The sequence below is a fragment of the Pelecanus crispus genome, chromosome 1 (assembly GCF_030463565.1).
Source record: "Pelecanus crispus isolate bPelCri1 chromosome 1, bPelCri1.pri, whole genome shotgun sequence".
NCBI classification, from domain to species: domain Eukaryota; kingdom Metazoa; phylum Chordata; class Aves; order Pelecaniformes; family Pelecanidae; genus Pelecanus; species Pelecanus crispus.
Genome location: NC_134643.1, coordinates 168,169,570 through 168,193,146, shown reverse-complemented (window position 1 = coordinate 168,193,146; position 23,577 = coordinate 168,169,570). Strand labels below are relative to the sequence as shown.

General features: G+C 43.6%; 2 protein-coding genes across 2 annotated transcripts in view; one reads left to right on the top strand and one right to left on the bottom strand.

Moving 5' to 3' along the window:
* Positions 1–5,754, bottom strand: part of UGGT2 (UDP-glucose glycoprotein glucosyltransferase 2) — a 95,637-nt gene extending 89,883 nt beyond the window's left edge. The window contains exons 1-2 of the mRNA XM_075727799.1: positions 5,591–5,754; positions 4,128–4,210 (exon numbers count right to left, since the gene is read on the bottom strand). Of these exons, the coding sequence (XP_075583914.1) occupies positions 4,128–4,210; positions 5,591–5,754 (247 nt within the window). The remainder of the gene's footprint in view (positions 1–4,127; positions 4,211–5,590) is intronic.
* Positions 5,755–22,151: 16,397 nt separating this feature from the next.
* The window catches only part of HS6ST3 (heparan sulfate 6-O-sulfotransferase 3), a 331,816-nt gene continuing 330,390 nt past the window's right edge, over positions 22,152–23,577 (top strand). Inside the window, exon 1 of the mRNA XM_075724702.1 lies at positions 22,152–22,708. Within this exon, the coding sequence (XP_075580817.1) occupies positions 22,152–22,708 (557 nt within the window). The remainder of the gene's footprint in view (positions 22,709–23,577) is intronic.

The window sequence follows — 23,577 nt, the reverse complement described above, 5'->3', positions numbered from 1 at the left end:
TACTCAACAGTAGGTTGGGATACAAATCTATCATCCAATTCTCCTATAAACCCAATTTTTCAGCTTCAAATCTAGTAATTCTTTACCTTCTATGAAAATGTTTCTATTTAAAAATGCTTTTATTCCCCAGCTATCCATCCTATCTACTCTTGATATCATCCAGAGCAGAACTGGAAAGTCAGTCACCCCAACCAACCCTTAAGCCTGATCCTTTAATTTGTTCAAGCAGTTATTGTTACTTCAGCCTTAATGCATCATGAACATCCCTCTATGTCAATGTGTCTTGACATGCAACAGCTAAGACCAGACCAGACACCAGAGAACTGACTTCTCCTCAGAGGTCTGCTATTACACACCTCTCAGTAACTGTGCCATTCCAGTATTTCAGTATCAGTACTCTTCACTCTAGATGACCATTTTATCATAGATGTCTAATGCAGACTTCCCTACTGAAAGTGGCTTAACTATTGCTGGATACATATGACGCTCATAATATTTCTATTTCACACTTATTGTGTTGACTTCAGTAAGACACTCTTAACTGGGAAGAATCAATACTGATGTGATTTTGTCATTTAATAACCACTTTCTTTTCCTCTAAAACTGAATCTTTCCTTCTCATCCTGTTCATAAAGAGCATTAATTTGCTTGTACAATACTACCCCAACTATGAATTGACTTTTAGGAAAACCACTTGGTGCCAAAACTTTAAATTTTCCTGCATTATGAACATAGGAGTTTGTTGGCGATAATGATAAACAAACATATACACATCAATTGCTTAATATGCTCAATTTAAGTAATAGTTTAGTTCATTCTCAAGATTCCCCGCTACTGGCACCTAATACTTTATTGGCAAGATAGACCATGCAGATCATCCTACTGGTAATTTATTTATTCTCAATCTCACAGAGTTTATCCAGGTGAAATGGGTAAAGTACGCAGCTAACAGTAAATTTCAACAGGCATCTATGTCACTAATAGTAAATGTCACTAAAGCTTCAAATTTCTAGGAAAGTTGGTCCAAGCAAGCAGACAAGAGATAGCTGATAAACCCCCCTGACACATCATCTAATACATCAATCTTGTCTCAAGGCAACATCAGCTGCATCTAAACCACTCATAGAAAAAAAAATTTAATTCAAGTCAAAAGCGACTTCTGGAGGTCACCTCACCCAAATTTTTACTTAGAGGAAATTTCAATGCTAGATTAGGCTGCCCAGGGCCTCGTGCAGCGGTTTTGAGTATCTCTAAGAATGGACATTCCACCGCCTCCCAGGGCAGCCTGTTCCAGTGTTTACCCAACTCCATGGCAGAAACATTTCCCTAATATCTAACCAAAATGTCCATGTTTCAACTTGTGCCCATCGCTTTTTTTCATATTCCTGTGTACCTTCATGAAGGGTCTGGCTTCATCTTCTCTACACCTTCTATTAGGAAGTTGAGGATTCGAGGTCTCTCCTTATCCTTCTCCAGGTTGAATATAACCCAGTTCTCTCAGCCTTTCCTCAGAAATCTGCTCCATGCCCCAGCCACTGTGGTGAACCATAGACTTGCTCCAGTATGTCTATGCCTTTCTTGTAATGGGTAGCCCCAAACTGGGCCCCGTGCTCCAGAGGCGGTCTCTCAAATGCCACATACAGTGGAATAATCACTTTCTTGACCTGCTGGCTATACTCTTGCTAACACAGCCCAGCATACAGTTGGTCTTCACAGGCATGACTTTAATGCAAGTCAGTGGTGTTGACAAGAATCCCTAGGTCTGTTTCTCAAAACCACCTTCTAGTCAGTCAGTGCCCACATTGCGCTGCTGCTGAGATTATTCCAGCCCATGTGCGGGAGTCTGCAAAGCGTCTTTGCTGAACTTCCCAATGTTTCTGTTGGTCCATCTCTCCAGCCCACCAAGGCCCCTCTAACAGCAGCCCTACCCTCCAGCTTCTCAACTTCCCCTCCTAGTTTTGTATCATCCTCGACCTTGTGGAAGGTGTAACCCATGCCACCGTCCTGTGCCTTGACAAAGACCTCAACAGTACTTGCCTCAGCAAATGCTATTAGCAGCTGACCACAGGTCAAATTCTGCACCTACTTCCATCTTCCATCTCCTCGTGCCCTTACATAGAATGGCTCTGAGCAGCATTCACCACCTGGGCCTACTTTTCTCAGCAATTCTCTCTGGTTTTGTTTATACTTCTGACCTCAGACCGTCCCCAGTTTCCATCAGCTCACAGTAATTTTTTTTTTTTCCCCCTCTCCAGTTGATATCCCACAATTATAATCACAGTTCTTTGTACATCTTCTGCTTCTACTATATCCTTTCTAAGGAAATGAAGAGGAATATACAGGGAGACAGTAAAGTAGAACATCATGCTTTACTCAACACAAAAGCGCATCATGGAATCATAAGCAGCAAAATGTTGTTTACCCCATGGGTCCCTGTTCCTTTCCTAGTAATTTTTTAAGTCCATTGGCTGCTTTGGGCATTGCTCAGCACTCAAATAACATTCTCACTGACCTATCTACATGGACATCGCAATCTGTTTTTGACTTGTATTCAGTCAGTCACAGTTGTTGAAGCGTGTTGTTTCTGAAGTTCTCCCTCCCATATACAGCATTTTTCACATAACAAGGATACATTTCTGTCATTTCCTGCATGACCTTTCCACAATTTTTTAGCTTTTGACTATTAATGTAACATTCAATTTACCTGAAGTCTCTTCTAGTGGTAGCGTTAGGTCCTCACACTCATGCCTAAAGAGCTGTACTATTCTGAACTAAAGAGCAAAATGAAACTGCCTTACCTTCTTTTGAAGCTTTTTTCACCTTGTTCATCTAGTGACCTACTAAGCAGGTCTAATATTGACCAAACTGCTATAAGGCCTGGTAGGTTTCAAAGCTTTTCATTACCATGGTCATCTCTAGTAAACTACTCTCTAAGGTATCTTCTGGGGTGACTCACTTTAATGCTTCCTTTGCTGGATTTTAGGCTTTATTGTTCTCTCCAGATTTCTAACAACTTAATATTCTTCTGTTTAATCATGCAAGGTTTTTTTAATCCTATTTTGACAGTGATAAACATTTATTCTAACACACCAGTATTACTGCTAGAAAAGTCTCTACATCATCTACAAGTATCAAACCTTTTTGGGTCATTCTTTTCATTTTTTCCTTTAGCTAGAATTCTCATTTTAGTTATTTGTGGCATTCTCTCCCCTACTGCCATGGCTTAACCTCAGCCAGCAACTAAGCATCACACAGCCGCTCGCTCACTCCCTTTACCCCGATGGGATGGGGGAGAGAATCGGAGGAGTAAGAGTGAGAAACACTCCTGGGTTGAGATAAGAACAGTTTAATAATTGAAATAAAGTAAAATGGTAATGATAATAGTAACAACATAATAATAATGATAATAATAATAATATACAAAGCAAGTGATGCACAATGCAATTGCTCACCACCTGCTGACCGATACTCAGCCAGTTCCCAAGCAGCGATCGCTGCTCCCCAGCCAACCCCCCCCAGTTTATATACTGAGCATGACGTCATATGGTATGGAATCATATGGAATCAATGGAATCAGTTTGGGTCAACCATTCTGGCTATGCCCCCTCCCAGCTTCTTGTGCGCCTGGCAGAGCATGGGAAGCTGAAAAGTCCTTGACTAGCACAAGCAGTACTTAGCAACAACTAAAACATCAGTGTGTTATCAACATTCTTCTCCTACTAAATCCAAACCACAGCACTATGCCTGCTACTAGGAAGAAAATTAACTCTACCCCAGCCGAAACCAGGACACCTACAAACATCCATCTTACACAAAACATGGTCCAAATATCCTATAAGTTCTTGCTGAGTCACATAAGAAGGTAGGTATCTTTCACCTTTACATTTCTGTTCCGCATTTTAACAGCGGTTCAGTCCATCTCATCGTCCTTGCTTTTAGAACTCCCCTAACAGGTGGAGCTCCTAGGGGAAAATATGCTACAACTTTCTGAAAGAAAACTACCTAGTAAGCAATAGTGGAAGAGTTAGGCTTTACCTGACTGGAACTAGTTAACGTGTTAGCTTAATGTTTAAAAGTTAAATACAGTGCAAGATAATATATTAAAACTAGCATGCTGTTTAACTTACCTCCTTGCTTATAAACTGTTAACTCTCGTACAGTTTCCAAGAACTGCCAAAACTTCTCATTACCATCTTCTGCAATAAATTCACTGTTTAAAAATAAAAATGAATTGGCCATAGGTTGACTTTGTCCAAAGATGTACCACAGTAAAAATCTTCCATTGTTTAAAGTAACAAACACCCAGCAACAAGCAAGTGTCAAGTATTCAATGACCATCTAACATCTCTGTAGCATAAAACACTGAACAGTGGTATATTTTAGTCAAAAGAAATTTTGAACAAAATACCATGAATCTGAACTCAGAGTTGTAAAGCAAGCAGACTATTCTGTGATACAGCAATAAACACAATTTTTTACTTTATTTTTCCAATGGTATTCCAATATACAGTTACAAATAAAATCAATCCAGCACAGAAACTTTACTTAATAGTGGCTAAATATACAAATAAGAACACACACTGTGTCAGCTTATAGTTTTTAATTAAATTACAGGCTTTTATCGATGACAATGTCTACTTTGCTATGTAGGGGAGGTCCCCAATCTCTGGAACACTTTCAAAGATGAGTTAATCCTTACAAAGCATAAAAGGTAAGGTTTGCTTTATTCCAAATACCATTCTTCCATTTACTGGTAACACTTTTTAGTTTTGTGGTTTTTTCTTAAGGGAACATCAGTTACTTCCCCCCGCCCCCTTACGTCTGCTGAAAAGATCTACTTGCTAGCATGAGTGTATTGTTTTCTAATCTTTACTTTGCAAGTTTGCCAATCCTTTGATTACAGAAGCTTGCAATTCTCCCTTTCACGGGTGTTCTGCAAATAGCAGCAAGCAAGTTTAAAAACAAAATTAAAAAAACCCTGATTTTAAACTAAACTGGCAGGGGGGCTACAAAGATGTAATACTGGAACACATTTTCACTTCTTATTTTGAAATTATGATTACAAGTTAACAATACCTTTTTTTAAAAAAGACATGGTTTACTACTACAGCTTCACATCTTCGCTAATACCTTTATGCATAATTACTTCATTCATGAGTGAAAGTAAGCTAACTGGGGTGAGAGGAAGAGATACTGTTAGTCAGTGGAAAGCAGGGGTTGTGTGGATTGGCCCACTGCACCTCCTCAACCTAACCTGCAAAACACCTGAGGAGGTTACGCACACAGCAATCTGAACAGCACACTGCAAAGGCGGGAAAGCCTGTCAGCAGGACCCGCAGCGTTTTACAAGGGGAGAAGACAGCTAAGCCTTACGCCACAGGAGCACTTTAACACCCCCTCTGCCAGGGGAAGCGAGGAGGGACACGCAGCCGCCCCTCTCCGGCAGCCCACCTTCCCCCTCAGCCCGCCCAGCGGAGAGAAGCAGGGGTCCCCCCCTCCTCCCGCCCCCCAAGGAGACGGCCGGGGCCGCCTCCCCGCGCGGCAGCTGAGGAAAGCAGCAGGGGGAGGAGGAGAAGGAGGCTGCACGCACCTCGCCTCCAGCAGCAGCGGGGTCGCCGGCCACTTCGCCGCCAGCCGGGCCGTCACGGCCTGGGAGGAGGCTGGAGCCGGGCCGCCGAGGCACGGCGGGGCACACAGGAGGGCGAGGAGGAGGCCGACCGCCGCCGGCAGCAGCAGCAGGGCCTGGCCCGCCATGGGGAGGAAGGGGCGGCCAGGGGTGCCCAGTGCAGCCGCGGCCCCCTCAGCCTCCGCCTCGGCGTGACACCCCCGCCCCGCCCACTCGGCCTCTACCTTGCTCCCATTGGCTGCGCTCAGCCCTTGCTAGCAGGCTATTGGCCAGCCCAGAGACCAATCAGGGGCTGACGCCACAGAAATAGCGGGGCTAGGCCGGCTGACACGCGGCGCTGGGGGCGGGGCGCGGGCGCCTGTCTGTCACCTGCGGGGGCGGGGCGCCGCGCCGCGCCGCCCGGCTCGCTCTCCCGCGCAAGCGCAGCAGCAGCGGCGTTAAGGCCGCCGCCCTGCGGCGGGGTCCTGTACCCGCCTTGCGAGGGGCCGAGGCGTCGCTCTGCCGAGGTTGGGGCATCTCCGTTGCCTTTCTAATTTCCGGGTTGTTTTATAAGTGTGGGTGCTGCGTGGGGTGCCCTCAGGTTTCCCCTGTGGGGCTGTGCCGTTACTGCGGAGCGGGGCGCTCCCGTAGGCGGGCGCTGCTGGCGGCCGCTGGCACCTGAGGAGGGACAGGGCCGTGTCATCCCGCAGCCAGGACAGCAGCTGCCTTCCCTGAGCTCCCCAGACCTCCCAGTGCCTCTGCTGCTGCTTCGTCCTAAATGGTTGTTCGGCTAAAAGTAGTAGCTAGGGATTTAGTAAGTGTGAGTAGCTTCATACAGGATATATATGCATATTCATATATACTTGGTACAGGAAGAGGGAATTATGTAATTTTTTTTTTTTTTTCCCCCTCCCTCAAAGTGAAAGTTTTCCAAACAAATTTCTATTTTGAGATGTGTTCTGTCCCCTACCACCGTAACTTTTTCTTCAATCGATAATGAGCTTTGCTGGAAAAACTTAAGATATGCTTGTTTGAACCCTACCTTTATTTTCAAACTTAAAATTTTCAGGCTTATGGTCTCCAATTTCTTTTTCACCTGTTACTGAAATCTCACTACTTAATTGCATTTCCTCAACAAAACTCTGCTCTCTCCCTTAGTTCTTCCCCCAGCTGTATAGCGAAGCTAGAAGAGCTGATGCAGGTGCTTCTGAAGCAATATTGTGGGATGTGAATACGGAGCAGCTCCAAGTAGTTGTTTATTGGAGAAAGAATCCTCCAGCTGTATTAAAAACAGAGGGTATCGCCTTTTCCAAGGAAAACGTGACCCATGAAACGTGGAACGTGAAGTTGAAACCTGGAATGTCTCACTGCTGATTGCACCTTAATTTATTTTGCTGACAGTCACCTCCTGACTCTTTAAAGCTGCTGTGTGGATGGCAGGAGCCGGTTAAGGCCTTAGTCTAGGGTGCAGGCTATGGATTGTATAGTTTGGTTTGTTAGCACTCAGGACTGGTCAGTATAAAATCGTGTACAAACAAAAGGAATCTGTATGCCAGGTGTTCTCAAACTGTGGTGCAGAAACTCTGCCCAAACAAAATGACTGTACTTACAGGCTGCTGTGTCTTTATAATCCAAAAGTACGATAAAGATATCCCTGATGGTTGGCTGTATGTAAATTCAGTCTGGGGCCCTTGTGTTTGATCTCTTTTGGACTTCCTGCCACAAATTTGTGCTGTTACAAGATCTCAGATAATTTTCAGGTACCATTGTGACACATCAGTCATGCCAACTTTAATGTAAATCAGTTGATTTAAGTAACCTTACATAAGACTGGTAGTAAAATCTTCATATAGCTCCACAGAAATAATTAAAAGCACAGGAGTATTTTTATTGGTTCATTTGTAAGGCCATTAGAAATAACAAAATTCAGCGTCTGATTATATGGAGAAAGACTGTGATATACTGTCTGAGCAGCTTTTTTCTTTTACATTGATAGTTCCAAAGCAGTTGCTGCTGCTAACAGGGATGACACGGTCAGAGTAGTGTGTGGATAAGTGAGTTTGGGCCCCTTGTTTTTCTGTGCTAATAACTTATATACGTGGCCAGACTCTCACATCCATAGAAAGTAAAAACACATACGATGAACTGATAAAAGACACTTCCACCACTCCCTAGCAAAGTTCAAAATGCATGTGATGGACTTAGTAGAACTCACACTACGCTTGTTCTGCACGGAATAGGCTATAGCTATTTTATATTGATCATCTACCAAAAAGTCCCCAAACCAACCCAACAACACTTTTATGGTTAAAGCAGTTACTAGTGAGTTGGTTTTTGCTGTTTCTTCAGCCAAAACTGAAATTTACTAAGCACGTTCCCCATGTATATACATTTACCACACATTTTTCATAACTCCATGCAATACCGTGTATTTGGGATGATGGATGCATCTACCTTACCCTTATCTATCAATTGCTTTTCTGTATAAAGTTGCTGTATTACATTTTGGTTGATATTGATATTGAAGAGGCTGCTATTGTTGCTTAAATGTGAATTCTTAATAGCTTGTACTTGTTTCATCTTGAGCTGTGACAATTTATGATTTGCCATACAAAAAGATAAATAAAAGTTTGTTGCCACTGGTTGTGGAAATACTACTAGCTTCAAATTCAGTGGCAAGATAAAGTAGTAGCTCTGAATCAAAGGTCAGATAACTCATCTGGTGAACTACAGAAAATAGCTTTTCCAGTTTTTATCCTTTCTGCTTAAATTCAGAGGTCTCCATGAGACACAATCTCCCTGCCAAGACGTCTCTCTCTCTCACATTTAGGATTACTGTTTTATTAGGTGCTTAAAATTTAGGACCATGTATAGGCTAAATGAAGTTGGAGGGGACCTCAGGAGGTCTGTAGTCCAACCTCCTGCTCAGAGCAGAGTCAGTTCTGAGGTCCAGTCAAGTCTTGAAAAAAATCCAAAGCTGCAGCTGCACAACCTCGCAGGGCAACCTGATCCATTGCTTAAGATGCAGTTCTGGTTGCTCCTTAGAAAGAAATACATTACCTTCCTTAGAAAAGCTTTTGCATATTTATCCATCTTCCCTTTGCTTTGGTACCTTAGCTACATTCTAGCCACAAAGAGCCAATACACGCTTCTCAAAAATCTCTTTCTTTATATTTGGACAAAGGCAGATTTAAATCTTTAAGCAGTGTGCAAACCTAGAAGATGGTGAGCTGACTTAATCTCCATTTCTACAGCAGAATTTTATGTAATTAAGTATTCCAAATAACACTCGGCCATTCTTGTACGTACATTCCATATATATGTGAGAAACATCCTTAATTCTCTGAAACTGTTTTTCAGCAGAACAGAAAAACAATTACAGCAAAATTTTAAAATTATTCATATCACAGCTGTGCAAATAAGAATTGATTATCATAGCTGTTTCAGTGTGAATAGAGGAAGTGATTAATGGAGACTTCTCAGTAAGATGCAAATGTTTTATAGTATAAGTCACAGTGAGCTATGTCTATTTAATAGAAACAGTAGCAATAAGTGCAAATAAGTTGAACTTCATCAGCGTATTCAGTTAGCTGAAAATAAAACTTTATTTTTTAACAGACTGAAAACAATTGTTGAGCTGAAAGGCTCCCTTTCTTCATAACTCGGAGGTAATGTAAATGTCAAACACTCGTCAAAAGATATACCTGTTATCTGGTTATTAATTGACAGCCTCCTGAGCAGTAACTGCTGGCATCCTTTTATCTTGCTGCGACATTGCAGGCCGATCTCTTCAGAACCTGTCAATGTCACTCTTATGTCAGGCATTTGAGGTGTTTCCCTGAAGAGATTAAGGATGCTCTTCGTCCGTTCCATTGAAAATAAAGACCAACCTGGGTTATTTGATTAGCATATCTCAATATAGTGGTATTATGTAATAAACAATGCAAAACATGTTTTATAGTCTGGTAGCTCTTCATTTTGATTTACAGAGACAAGCAAGTGAAAGAAAAAATGGTGCAGAAGCAACATAAGCCTGGTTTCAACAGCTCACAGAAGCTGCTCAGTGGCAACTTTCTAGCACTCAGAATTTGTGCTGCTTGGTATGCCTACACATGCAGCTGCAGTGACAGTAAATGGCTTGCTTCCAGCATGCTTCTCTTTCCAACTTTTGTTAAAAAAGAAAAGAAGCTGAAGCAACATTTTGCTTTGTAAAATAAACACAGACGTTACAGCTTGTTATTTAAAATGACCCACCTCAGAAATGTAAAGACTATACTTCCCAGGCCAGATCAACAACTTTCCTATGAATCTCTGAGCATGTCTGTACTGCAGAGTGGAGGGCAGTAAAATGTGGCCGTAATGGGGACTGCAGCTCCATTTGGATACACCGGCTCAAGTTCATAAGCAATGCCACTGCTCTGCTGTGCCAACAGGACAGTGTGGTTTTACGGATTTCTCATGGTAGGTGCTGGCTCCTACCATGCCAAATCTGAGCAACTGACTGTACCAACAGATAAAAATAGGGCTTGATCCTTAACATAGCAGGTTTTTTCTGAGTCTGACTATGCTAAAGCCTAGCTTACTGGATCAAGCTCATCATGTAACATGAGTTGGCACTTCTGATGCCAGCTAACAACCCCGGTTCTTAACTGGCATCCTCTTATTCTGTCATTTACAGAACCCTGTGAGGTTCTCAGGTGTTGAAAAAAAGAACGTTTTTCCTTCTTTCCCTAACTGTAACTTTTGAGTCTGTCTGCATACTTGGTGAAAGGAACACAGGTGATACACAGGTGACACAAAAATTAGCCTAAAATGTACAATAAGGCTATTAAATCACCATTTTTAATGATTAAAATAATAGCCACATACTTGTATTTTAGACATGGTTTGTCACATGCAAATGCTTGGGAGAGTATAACTTGAGTAGATGGAATATTTATACATAAAAAGTACTAAGTTGAGTATTTTTAAATTAATTCATAAGCTGATATGTGCAACGAAGTGCCTCAGGACAATTCTGGCCACGTAGTGTGACAACAGCATCAAAAAAGACTCTAGTGTGAAGGTACAGGTGCATTCACTGAGAAAATACAGTATTTCCCAGAACAGAGGAGTAGGATTTGACACGTAGGCCTATCATCTGCAAATCAAAAGGCGCTGTTGCTACATGCAAGATGGAAAATATAAAGATAAAATAACTGTACAACAAAGTATATCAATGATTTTTCCTCTTTAGTCAGATCAGTGAGCCGAGTTATGAATCCTTTCCAGGATACCTTAGAAAACATAAGATAAGTTGGAAAATTAGCCAGTGAGTCCTGAATGTGCACTCAGCCAAGTCACCTTTGACTGAAGGGAGGACAGCAGAATCACGACATAGTGTCTACTTAAAGCCAAGTGCAGTTTCTCTTTGTGGAAACTCTTCTATCCTTTTTAAACTGGTTCGGAATCACAACTGTGTTTTCACCTGTGCAGCTTTATGGTATAGACCGCACCGTCCAGCATCCTCCAGTGAAGGCATAGCGGTAAGGTAGGGCTGCTCGACGCAGCAGCTCCTGGCTCAGGCTGAATTACAGACCCGGCAGGAGCGAGGAACCACTGCCATGCGAGGAGGCACGTGCTCCTAGAGAGGTAACTTTGTCCGCAGTAGGAACTTCCCTGTTCCCGGCTGTGCGTGGAGCAGTGCCACCGCAGAAGCCAAGTGCCGGGACCAGCTAGCTCGCAGGCTGAGCAGCCCGCAGGAGAAATCTTGTGTCTTTGGGAAAGCTATCCCTCGCTTTCCTACTGACCGTCTTGCTAGCGCACCTCTAGTGCAGGAAAGAAAAATGTAACGCACTTCTTAAAAAGGATGTTCACCTCTGCACTACGTTGTTCTAATTTCCAGACTCTAATTTCGACGCTTAGGATGACACCCTGTCTTTCATGCGGCTGTGACTCTTGACTGGAAGGCGCTGAGCAACCTGAGGCAACTTTGAAGCTGCTCCTGCTTTATGCACAAGTAGAACAAGATGACCTCCAGCGTGCCCTTCCAACCTAAACTATTCTGTGACTCTTAAGTGTAATTTATTTTAATTAAAGCTTTGTGTAGCTAAAGCAAAACAGAACGAGCCATGCTGCTTTATTGTGTGAAATACAATGGATTTGGGTTCCAGTGGAACAAATTCCAATCCTGCTTTTCAGATTTTGCTGTGTCCCTTCTCATCAGTCTATCATTTTGGTAATGTTAGTAGCAAACTAGTAGCTAGGTTTCTCGCCTGTCAGGGCTCATTTCAGCTCACTTCCCAAATGTGAAAAAGAATACTTACGGACGAGTCATCTAAAGCTATTCCTTCCAATAATTTATGCTGAGTATCTTTAGAGGGAACATAGAAGTATTACTTTTGGATGATGCGAATTAATATTTTATGTCCTTTTCAGTTAATCTGAGTATATAAAATTTTCAATTTTTATGATTTATACACAAAGCTAATTACAATCCATTGTGAAGACAGCTTTAAAAATCAATGTAAAAAATAACAGTTACACATAAATGAAAAAGAAGCAAAAAGTGCAGCCACAAGCTATTACACGTATAATGAAAATGGATTTATTGCTCAAGTCTTTTATTATCTTCTATTATTAAACCATTAAGAAGGTCCTTAAGTTTAATCCAAACTGGAGAAGACACATTCACTTGCACATATATATGATATTCCAGGCAAATGTATACTAAAGGAACATTGTGAGAATTAAAGCTCCTAGAAGAAAATTAAAAATTTTGATTCCCACATCTCTGAAGTCAGCATGATGTACCTGTCAATAAATTATAAAATATGTACTTTAAAGTGTTCATAAATGGTGGAAAAGTCAGGAATTACAGTTTTTTAGCACTGGAACATACACATAAATTCATAAATTCAATCCTAGGTCTGTAGTAGCCTAGCACATTCCTTTGGTTCCAATAGCACTAGCTACTCAAAAATCCAAGGAAGTACAGTCCCAGAGAAATAATGGGGCACTGAACACTGCAGTAACTGCAAAGTTGTGATTTATAGCTGTATATGAAGAGATTCAAATATGCATATTTCTGGAGCTTTGCACCTGTGTATTGAAGTGATTGCACATAATTAGAAATGTGATTATCAAATATGTTTTCACATACCGCATATAATTAGACTTACAGAAACACACTACAGTTAGAATATTTTAATGTAGATAAACTTTGAGGGCAAAAATGAAGTGTTATTAACGAAATGCAAATTGTTTAACCCCTCATGTGCTAGCTTCTGCTAATGGTATCTCCGGTATCCTTCCGTTGGTAGAGGGATTCCCAGCCGTGCAAGCTTACCGCAGTGGTGAGGTAAGAGCCGGTGGGATGTGCTGTGCAGGCTTTTTCACCCCTCCCTAGTGCTGCTGGAGCAGTGATGTGCAGTTCCAGGCTACGGGACACTGAAGACACAGGAAGAAAAAGAAGGCAACAGGATTAATGCTAGACGCATGCTATCTTGATGCATACTCTTTTGAATATCTTTGTCGCTAAAATAAAACGGTCATGCATCTAGACAGATATTTGGCTAACTTCTAAGATTATACACAGGTAAACATAGTAATCACCTGTAACTAACATCTCATCTTAAACTAAGAGAAAATTATGTTTATCTATTAGTTTGTAATAAAGCTAGGTTTCTGACTGCAAACATCGGCCTTATTTTGGTTTTCCATTATTCTTTGATCATGACTTCCTAGATTAAGTGAAGTTAAATCAGAAATACGCTGCTTGTACTGGTTAGTCACATTTGTTAAACTGCTGTTCATGCTCTAATTTTGATAACTGACCATTATCATAAACAATTTACTATCTTAGGCTGATACACTTAGGCCTTCTGAAATTATTAAGATTAAATGATAGGTCTATGATACTAAAGAATGAAAAATGAAATCCTGCCTGCTAGAGGCCCCAGCAAATTTTTCCAGAAGAGTCTTTCTAAAAGTCCTTCCAAAAGAAAGCATAAGCTCCCATTTTCTCCACATTTTTGCTATAAACTTGGGGTTCTCAAACACTTTATTAAAGGAATGCAATTATAAAATCTCTGGACAGCTCTTATCCTACTATTTCTTAGCAGTTGGGAGAGGGGATGATAATTATGTTAAAAACATCTGTATTTAAATAAAAAGGCTTTACAGCATATGAATGTTTATGTTATAATCATAAACCTCAATTTAAAATATTTTAGCGGCTGTTAATTCCCAGTTACGCTTGCCCATAGCCATGGGTGAGTGTGCAGGGCTGTAATTATTTTACAGATCAAGTTCTGATATTTCACTCACCATCAATGGTCTGCAAGCCACAATGTGACTACACTGCTGTGGGCCACTTCTGTCTTCTCTTACCAGTGCAGTTCTTACTCTATTTCAGCTTTCCTTTTGCCACAAAATTACATACCATGTTGGGAGTTTGTAGGTACGTGCTTTTCCTCACTAAACCACTTCAACTTGAGGTGCCCTTAGATCCCTTGTCCAAACAAGCTGCTTTGACCAACCTGTATTTCGATCTCCTTTTCTGCCAGCTGGAGAATTATTCCCTCATTTTTTGCTGATTCTTAATCCGAACAAACACTCAAGCAATCTTCATCTCAATTCTCCCTCTGAATTTACAGTTTATTCATCTCAAACTTGTCACAGTGTCAAACGATTCTTCTTCCCTCTTGTATTTCTTACCTAGTCATTGGTCTGTCACAGACTGCAAGGCCAACAGATCCTTCCATCTGCTGAGGGTTAGGGGAACTATTCATATCTTTGACATTTGCTGTCACAATCTGCCATTATAGGTTAAAATTCCCAGTTCTTATGGTAATTACAGTTCCTAGCATACTCTAATCCAAGATCATAAAGGAATTTGGTGCTGGAGGCAGGTGTCTCAAAACAGGACTTCAAGCTTAGTATGAGTATCTAACCCGTCACCTACAATATTAGTAACTTTTCTGCACTGTAACTTTTGTAGGTCAGCCAGATCTGGGGTAATAATGGTAATTTCACTGCAGCCCCAGCTGTGAAATAACTTACATCCCTTCATAATTATACCTGAATTCCTCTCAGCATTTTCCAGAAGTCCAGCTGAACTTTTAACTGATGACAGGACCAGTACTTCACTGGTCTTGGTAGGATCATTTAGAGAATAAATGTTACCATTCATACATTTTACGAATACACGAAAAGACATCATTAAATCTTTGTACGGCTATATGTTAGGGAAGAATCACTGATTACATGCCTTGAGGTGCTTATAGAACGACAGGTGAATAAGAAAGAGTTAAGAAAAATCCCCAAACAAGAGTTGGAGTTCTCCTCAGAAGGGGCTGAATTGTTCCAAAAACTCCTGTAGCGGCACATAAAAAAGTGTGGTTCTTGAATTCAAACTTCAAAGTATCCAGGACAGCTTGCTGAAATGAATCCAAGAAAGGTTTAGTAAGAAATAGTGGCAACCCAGAAAGCGATAACAGTTCTGGACTTGCTGTGATTTTTCGGTAAGGAGTTGGAGGTCAGTTATAAAAGAAAGGTTCAGATTTGCGGACAGCTGTGAAAGCCAGATAGGGGTGCTGGAAGTTGAGCCCGACCTACCATTTGCAATGCCTTTCTCCATTTTCCATCTGTATCCCACAGAGATCAGATGAAAGGGATGAAAGAGTCTGAGATCAAATACTACAGAAACAATTTTTTCCATCTTGGAGAGGAAAACTTCTTGGAAGATTTTTTGTTGTTGCTGTTGAGGCTTTTTGGTTTTGTTTTGCTTTGCCTTTTTTTTTTTTTTTAAATACATCACATCCCAAAGGCTGAAAAGATGAACACAAAAAGGAGAGAGGGGAAGCCCAGCGGATCACTTCTAATATTACTTCAGATGCGTTGCTCAGAAGACACTAAAGTTTCTAGACTTCACAGAAAGTTGTGATGGGCATTTGGATCAAGTTAGACCATGTCTATCCATAGAACATCTAAAAGTCAATCCTGAAGGAAAAGACAAGATATGGCCTAAACAAATTTGAAACCTTAGTAATTTGCCTTCTAGACACAAGCAGAGGTGCTCAAGATAAACTGCTGGTGGGATAAGTTATATTTGATGGGGACTTGCCGGTTAAGATCACCTGAAAGGAAGCAAAAGGCTTTTGCGTGATGGTAGGAGGAAGAAAATACTGCTATAATGCTTATCACCAGGTGGCAGTGTTACACAGTCTTGCAACTCCTATACGTTACTATAGGCGAAGTTTTGGGGTCTTGGGAGGAATACTGATAGGGCTATATATTCATTTTTGCTAGGCAGAAGGAAGCATGTAGCGGTGTCAGAGGGAGACAGATCTCTCTCTGCATTGATCTCCCTAATCAGAGTCAATTCTTGGGAGGAAGTTACAATCTGGGAACTTGGGCATTGACTTGGACACCTTAATCTTTAAACAAGGGAATTTATTGCATGCTGTTAGACCGTTCTTTACCGGGAGAAACAAAAGAATATATGCAAAGGCAGTAGCATCCTTCACATGACTGCAATGACTGAGTCTGTAGCATTTCTACTTGCACCCGAATCTGGAAAAAGAAATGTGGACGTGGTACAGATGACATACCTTTGATCTGTAGTAAGTCCACAAAAGCTCCTCTACACTCTAGAGTTTGCATCATAAATATTGCAGGATTCAGAAGGCTGAGGGCTGGAAGGAATGTGTATAAGTACATCTAAGTTTTTCTGTGCACAGAACAGAAATGGGAGAGCAATTTGTTGTGTCTGTCCTGCTAAATGCTTTCCTCAGTCTGTCTTCACGTTGCAGATTCCAGTTGTAGAGAGCATGCACAAACAGCCCTACATTTAGTTTCTTTGGGATTACAGAAAACCACTTTGCATTTCATACTCTTTGCCTTCTCCCTTTGGTGCAAGACCAGCATTTGCTGCTGGTCATTTGATGTTGCAGCCTGCAATAACTGGAATATTTGTAACTCCACTTGAAGTATCTTCCCACTCACCAACTCTGCCTGGCCATATTGTGAAGCTGCATACATCTTTTCAATGGCAACAGCAGCCATAGGCTCTTTGGCTAATTTGCAGCCACCGGTCATGGCTTGCATCCTCCTTGCTACAGTTCTGATTATAGCTGGATACCAGCAAGGCTCGCCATCGCTTGTCCCAAGTGCCAGCCCATTCTCTAGGTAGTGGACTCCAGTAAGCCCCAGTTTGGTCCTACATGGCAGACATTTTCTTTGCTAGCTAATATACTGTAACTTCAACCTGAGTTTTGTAAGGTAAGTTGGCTATGCCACAGTACAAAAGGCAAGAGAGAACACAGATCTTCCTTCTTTAAATTAAAATCTGCAAACGCTCAATGGCGTTGTCTACATTGGTAAATTAAACACGTTCAGGAACTTTCTTGGTTACTGAGGCCAAATAGCATGATTTGGTCTGACCTAGGTTGAAGCTGTAATCTCAGTGACTGGTTGGAAACAGTTTCTGGAATGGTTTGACTCCCAAACTATGTCCAAGAGTTGTCTGGGAGAGTGCTAGCTGGCACATGCCCAAACATGGTTGGAGCATTTTCTCATTCTTTACTCTGCTAGATGTCCACATTGCAAAGCCCAGGAATGATCCGAGGTAGTGGTTCATTTGATACGCACTGTGAATCTAAGGATGCAATGGCGCAAGAACAAAAGATGACCAAGTTTATGTGGTAGAAAGAAGATCTACCTATAAATATCTAGTTTTGGCAATGATCTAAAAAATCTACCTCAAAGTTTTCAGAAATGTTCCTATTTTGGGAAACTATCTTCCCAACAACTGTAACTTAAGAAAAAAAAAATCCATATTGCGTATTTCTGTGAGCGTTTATATGGTTTTAAACAAAAGAAAAAATAGTAGAATGCTGGAAGTGATTTAAGATGCTCCAGTTGTCGTAGGTCAGTGTCTTACACAGGTGGAATTATGAATATTTGAAGCAGAATATAGCTGATCCTTTCTCTCATAAGGAAAACATGCAGCAATGTGTAAGGAATGACTTGCAGAAGCCACTGCTTATGGACTGGCACATAGGAGACATTGACTGAAAACATTGCTTCTATATTGTCTGTATTCTGACTGAAGGAAATAAAAGGGGGTCATGGGTTTAGTAAAGTTATTACGTCCAGAAAAAGAATGGCAAGCAGGAGAAGTGAAAATTAACAAGCCTTATAATGAATTGCAACTTTACAAGAAGATGGGCTGCTGACAGTATAATGCATAAATTGCTTTAAAAGGAGGAATACAGCACTCAGTGTGCCATTGAAATAGAAGGCTCAGTAAGAGCACATGCTAAAATTTAATCTGACAAAAATAATGGAGGTTTATAGTGGAAGCCTTGGAACAAATTAATCCCAGAGAGATGACTGAAGTTAGCATGAGTTTATTAATTTAACAATTTTTATCCTTGTGACAAGGGAGACACCTGGGACTTGCTGTACAATGAAAAATTGGTTTATTGGAAATCTCAACTGGCTACAAGTGTGGAAACAGCTCAGGTCAAGCGGTGATAAATAATTTAAAGAAACCAGTGTGAGGTAGGTGTCACTTTAATTTTACATTAACAGATCTATTAGATGTTAACATCATCAGACAGGTAATTGCTAAATGAAATCATACTTTTGTACCTTTGCTTCATAATATCATTTGCTTGCTCATGCATTTTGTACAAACCTTGATGTTGGCACTGACACTGCCTCACATGCCCATTGCTTCAGACTAGCAAATATTGTACTGACCTTTAAAATAAATGGTAAGTATGCCGATTTTTATTTTTAGCAGCTTGGAAAATGCATTGTGTTTTACCTCAGAAGTGGCAAGGAGAAGGGACATGCTGTGCTGGAATTTTAAAATAATTTTGTGTGCACATTTTCACATGCCAGCACATCTCTGGTAGAAATGACAGTAGGGCTGGCACGTAAATTTTAACAGGTGAAGTAATTCTGCCTGAGCTTGTTACGAGGAATAGGTCATTTCAGGATTATTTTATTTGAATGCTTGGTAGACTCTGAGCTATATGCTGACAGCGTAGGTTCTTGGAGAATTACTATGTTAGAAATAAGAGAATCCTAAGTCTTACTTGTAATTGTTTTATTTTGAAATCCACAGAAACTACATTCACTTTGTAAGAGTATCTCAAAACTAGCTTGTAACTGACTTTGGATTTTCCTTGTAGTTAAACTGTCATTGGGGATTTACAGATGTTTGTCATGTTTGAAAGGGAAAATGCTGGGCTTGAGCAGCGTTTGCAATTTTTAGGGTTTCATTTTGAGCCCGGTTGTGTTCCCATTCAATCAATGGAAGCACGACCGTGTTCAAAATGACCCTTATCATCACTTCATTGATGCTAACGAGGTACAGCCATTGACTTCTAAAGAATCTAACTGATTTTATTAAAGCTTAATCCCACAGGGCCTTGCATAGTAACGTGGACCTCTAGTGAGAGAACATAAAATGCTACCAAATTAACGGCCGTGTTCTCTGCGTAGGGATACTTAGCTTCTGCTGACTATCGTGAGGCTCAGGTTCACTCTGGAGACCCCAACTCTTTTTCAGACTAGGGCCACATTCAGTATAACTTGGGGTGTAACTGCACACCCTGTATGCAACTGGGAAGAACCTGGTGGTGGCTGCATGTGCCATGGGTTGTGACTCTACATGAAGCGTGGTCCGCAAACCGTCATTAAGAATATTAAAATTTGTAAGTAAAAGCCCGTCTTTGAAAGCTGCATAAGCACGTTAATTTACATGTGAGCCTGCAAGTACTTTTTGCTAGCTTCAGAAAAATGGGAGCTTTTTAAAAGTCAAGTTTTTCACCTAAACCTCATTATAAATATTTTTACTTCTCTTGTACATCCTTTCTGTCCAGGGAAAAATATTTTTTGCCAGTCTTCATGAATCGGTAACTGTCTTAAGCAAGTTTAAATAAATAAGAATTTAAAATTGAACTGAAATTCACAATTTCTCTGTTTAGCAAATTTAGCTTTGATCTCCTTTTCATGGAGATGAAGGCACAGTGTCATCAATCTTGTAATTAAGGAGAAAATCTTAAATTATAATAGCATTTCTTGATCTTACTAAAAGCATTATGAGGGACACTTCAGTCTAAACCCTTTCGCAGTGCTTTTGTTCCAAATACAAATTCACCCACACAAGCCTTTCTAGTGCTATTCTGATACTGAAACAAGGCTATATTTAATGTTGCTTCTTTTTTTTTTTTTTTTTTTTTTTTTTTTTACGGTTACTTGTTAAGTAATGAATAGGCTGAGGTGAGAACAAAATGTTTCTGCATCTTACATTTATAAATATTTACATTTCTCTGGGATAGGCTGCCTGTCACCTAGTAAAAGAGAGAGGTTGAAAGGCAACCTCATTAAGTCCACTCTTGGGAAGCACAGGGAGTCTGAAAGCAGGTGAGCATGGCGGTGGGCAAAGCAGAGAAGAGGGTCAGGTGTCCATGGAGAGAAGATGGATGCTCTGCTTCTCTTGCTGGCAAAGAACACAGGCATTTTCCAAGGCAAAAATGCTGTTTTCCACTTTGGTAAGAGTGGCTGGGTGCACGCCTCTTGTCATTATGGGAAGAAGACTGAACAGGTCGGTTTGACACCAGACCCACATTTTCTTCTGGCAGAGGATGGAGGGATGGGGCTTCCAGCACTGTGGTGTGTGGTTGTACAAGGGTGAATTTCACGTAACCCATGATGCTCTCCGTATGAAATGTCACTGAAGATAAAAGTGCATCTCTTCTGAAGTCTTGGCAGGACCCAAGAATTGGCTGCTCTCAAACTTTTGTCAGCATAATACCTTAATAGCGCTGTGGGCCCCTGGAGATGTGTCTGTGTGCGGGGTATGTTCGTGTGTTTGACGCGTATGCTGTTGCTCTTGTGGTAGCACCTTTTGGAACATCTCACAGCGTTTAGAGTTTTAACTCCTTTTGTTTAGACCATTTTCTGGTAATTTCTGTTATTTCTGGCAAGTTTTAATGAGAGCTGATACTCTCTTCCAAGAGTCCAAATGCTCTTACTTTCTATATAAAAGTCTTCAGCTTAAAATACATTTGTCTAACTATTTTTTTAAGTTCTAAAGTTAAATGGTCCCATGGGAAGGCAGTACTCTTCAGTTATCAGCCTTCCAGAGGTGAAGTTGTCTTTAGAGTTGAGCAAGAATGTTGCTTTAGCACTGTCAGATATCTAATTAATCCCTCAGTAAATAAAGACATTCTGTAATTAAATAACTGAGATGTGCAATCAGTTCTAACATGAAATGCTTTGCATATTAATGTATTATAATCCAGGAGCTGTACGAGGCTTGTATTTGGATATGAAGTGTTTGTAACAGACTTGCAAAAATATGGAAAACGTGTTGCAGACAGAACAGTGGGTTTTTGACAAAACACTTCTCAGCCAGGTATGACCCGTAAGCTAAAGATTTTAATGTCTATTGAAAAAAATGATTTTTAATAGGGAAGACAACACAGTTGCAAACCGAGGACTTTGGTAAATGTGGGAAGGGTCTTGAAAAATTAACTTTTGAAAATTTATGTTAAAGTGGCTGGCGGGGAATAGATTTTAGTGCCTCGGGGAAGAGAAGAGTTTTCCGCAAAGTCAGTTCAGCATTTAGGACTTTGTGCTCTGAAGACTTCAAATGCCCCCAAGAACCAAGCGCACTGTAATTAATGAGTTAATCTGTGCAGCAAGCAGCGCGGCCCGACCCGGTTCCATGGAATACTCGAACACCGGGGCTGTGAACACGGGCTTGAAACCGCAGACGGCACACGACACCCACCCCCCCAAAGCAAAGCTAAGGGGATAGTAAGGAGTTTAAAAGAAAAAAAACCAAAGCCATCGTGTTCTTTATTTCGGCCTCAGCAGCCTGGCGCCGGCGCGGGGCGGCCGCGGGAGCCCGGCGCACCTGGCGGAGCCCCCGTCTCAATCTCATTGGCTGCCTTCCGCCCCGCCCCCGCCGCCTCATTGGCTGCTGCCGCCTCCCCCCCTCCCCTCCCCTCCCCGCCCCCCCGCGCGCGACCGGCCTCCCTCCGATACCTGGAGGGGAGCGAGGAGCGACTCCCCCCGCCCCCCTTTACTCGCCGCCCGCTCTCATTGGCGATAGCGCCGGCGTGCTAGGCCCGCCCGTTGGCTGCTCAGGCGGCCGGCTTTGCCCCCATTGGCTGGCGGGCGGGGCCGGCCCGCCCCGCGGGGGCCGAGCGGTGTGTTTGGGCTGGAGAGAGAGTTGCCGGCGGAGCCGGTGCTGCCGCTGCCCGGCTGCGCGCGCGGGGGACGGCGCGAGGCGCTCCCGCCACGGCGCCTCCCTTTCGCCTCAGCCGCGGGATGGCCGCCGCCGAGCTGGAGCTCGACCTCGACGCGCTGGGCTGAGCTGAGCGGAGCCGAGCCGAGCCGAGCCAGCCGCGGCCGCTGTGCGAGGACCATGCCGTGGGGAAGGGAGCCGGGCGCCCCTCGGCTACGGGATCCGCGCGGGGCGGCCGCCCTGCCAGCGCCCGGCAGCGCCTGAACCCGCGCCGCGCTGGCCCCGCGCGTCGCCATGGACGAGCGCTTCAACAGGTGGCTGCTGCCGCCGCTGCTGGCGCTGCTCTTCTTGCTCATCGTCTACCAGTACGTGTCGCCCGCCTGCCCCGCCGCCGCCTGCCCCCGCCGCCCGCCGGCCTCCGCCGCCCGCCGCGGGGGGGGCCCGGCGGAGCGGGAGGAGGCGGCGGTGGGCGCCGCGGAGGAGGAGGCGGCGGCGGCGGCGCTGCCGCGTCTGGTGGCCAAGTTCCCGTTCGCGCGGGGGGAGCTGTGCCGGCGGGTGCGGTTCGACATGCGGGGCCGCGACGTGATCGTCTTCCTCCACATCCAGAAGACGGGCGGCACCACCTTCGGGCGGCACCTGGTGCGCAACATCCGCCTGGAGCAGCCCTGCTACTGCCGGGCCGGGCAGAAGAAGTGCGCCTGCCACCGCCCGGGCGGCGACAAGGACACCTGGCTCTTCTCCCGCTTCTCCACCGGCTGGAGCTGCGGGCTGCACGCCGACTGGACCGAGCTCACCAGCTGCGTGCCCGCCGCCATGGAGCGCCGCGGCTGCGCCGGCAACCGCACCCTCAGGTCAGCGCCGGACGGGGGGCGGCGGGGGAGCGGCGGGGAGGGGGGACGGAGCCCGCCCGGGGCGGCCGCAGATCGGCGGAGGGCGCCGGCCCACGCCTGCTCGGAGCGCTGGCGCCTGCCGCCTGACTTCCACCCGCTCGAAATCTTCATCCCAGTTTTGGCGGGGGGGCGGGAGGCGGCCCGCCCGCGGGTCCCGCTCCCCGGCAGTTCGGCAGGAATTGTCCGCTGCCGCCGTCATTAAGAAGCAAACTGGGGAGGGAGGGGGGGGGGGGGAGAGAAGGCTCATCTCCCAAAGGTGGTCCTAGTTTTGGGCTATTCCCCTCCCTGCTTGGGACCTGTGATGCGTTCGCTTCGCCTCAAATTTGTGCTGGTTCCGCGCCGCCCGTAGGCAGCTGCCTTGCGTGCAGGTTAGCGCGAGGGAAACTGGGCTCCGCTCGCTTTTATGCAAGTTTCTCCTATCCATTTGTCCGCGTGAAACTTGACTTTTTTAAAAAGCAAAGCGCTCTTCTGCACGAGAAGAGTGCCTCTGCAGAGTCTTACCGTTGCTGCAGCTGCTGAATGCTGTAACTAGTTGGAGTTTGAAGTATCCAGAAGCCCTTAAACTCTTTTCTTTTAATTTTTTTTTTTTTTTTCTTGCCTCCTGGTTCTGGTCGGCAGATTGACTGCTTCTCCGCTTCGCGTCGCGTACTGATCGCTCGCTCTAAATACGTGCGAGCTGCAAGTCAGGAGACGATGTGCGCCAGGCTCTGTGCGGGGAGTGCAGTACGAGCAAAAATTGCAGTGTTCGTGCTCTTGTGATGAGCTGATGGCAGTGGAAAACTTTGGGATTTTGCGTGCATGCTGCCTCTCTGCGTGTTGTATTGTATTGC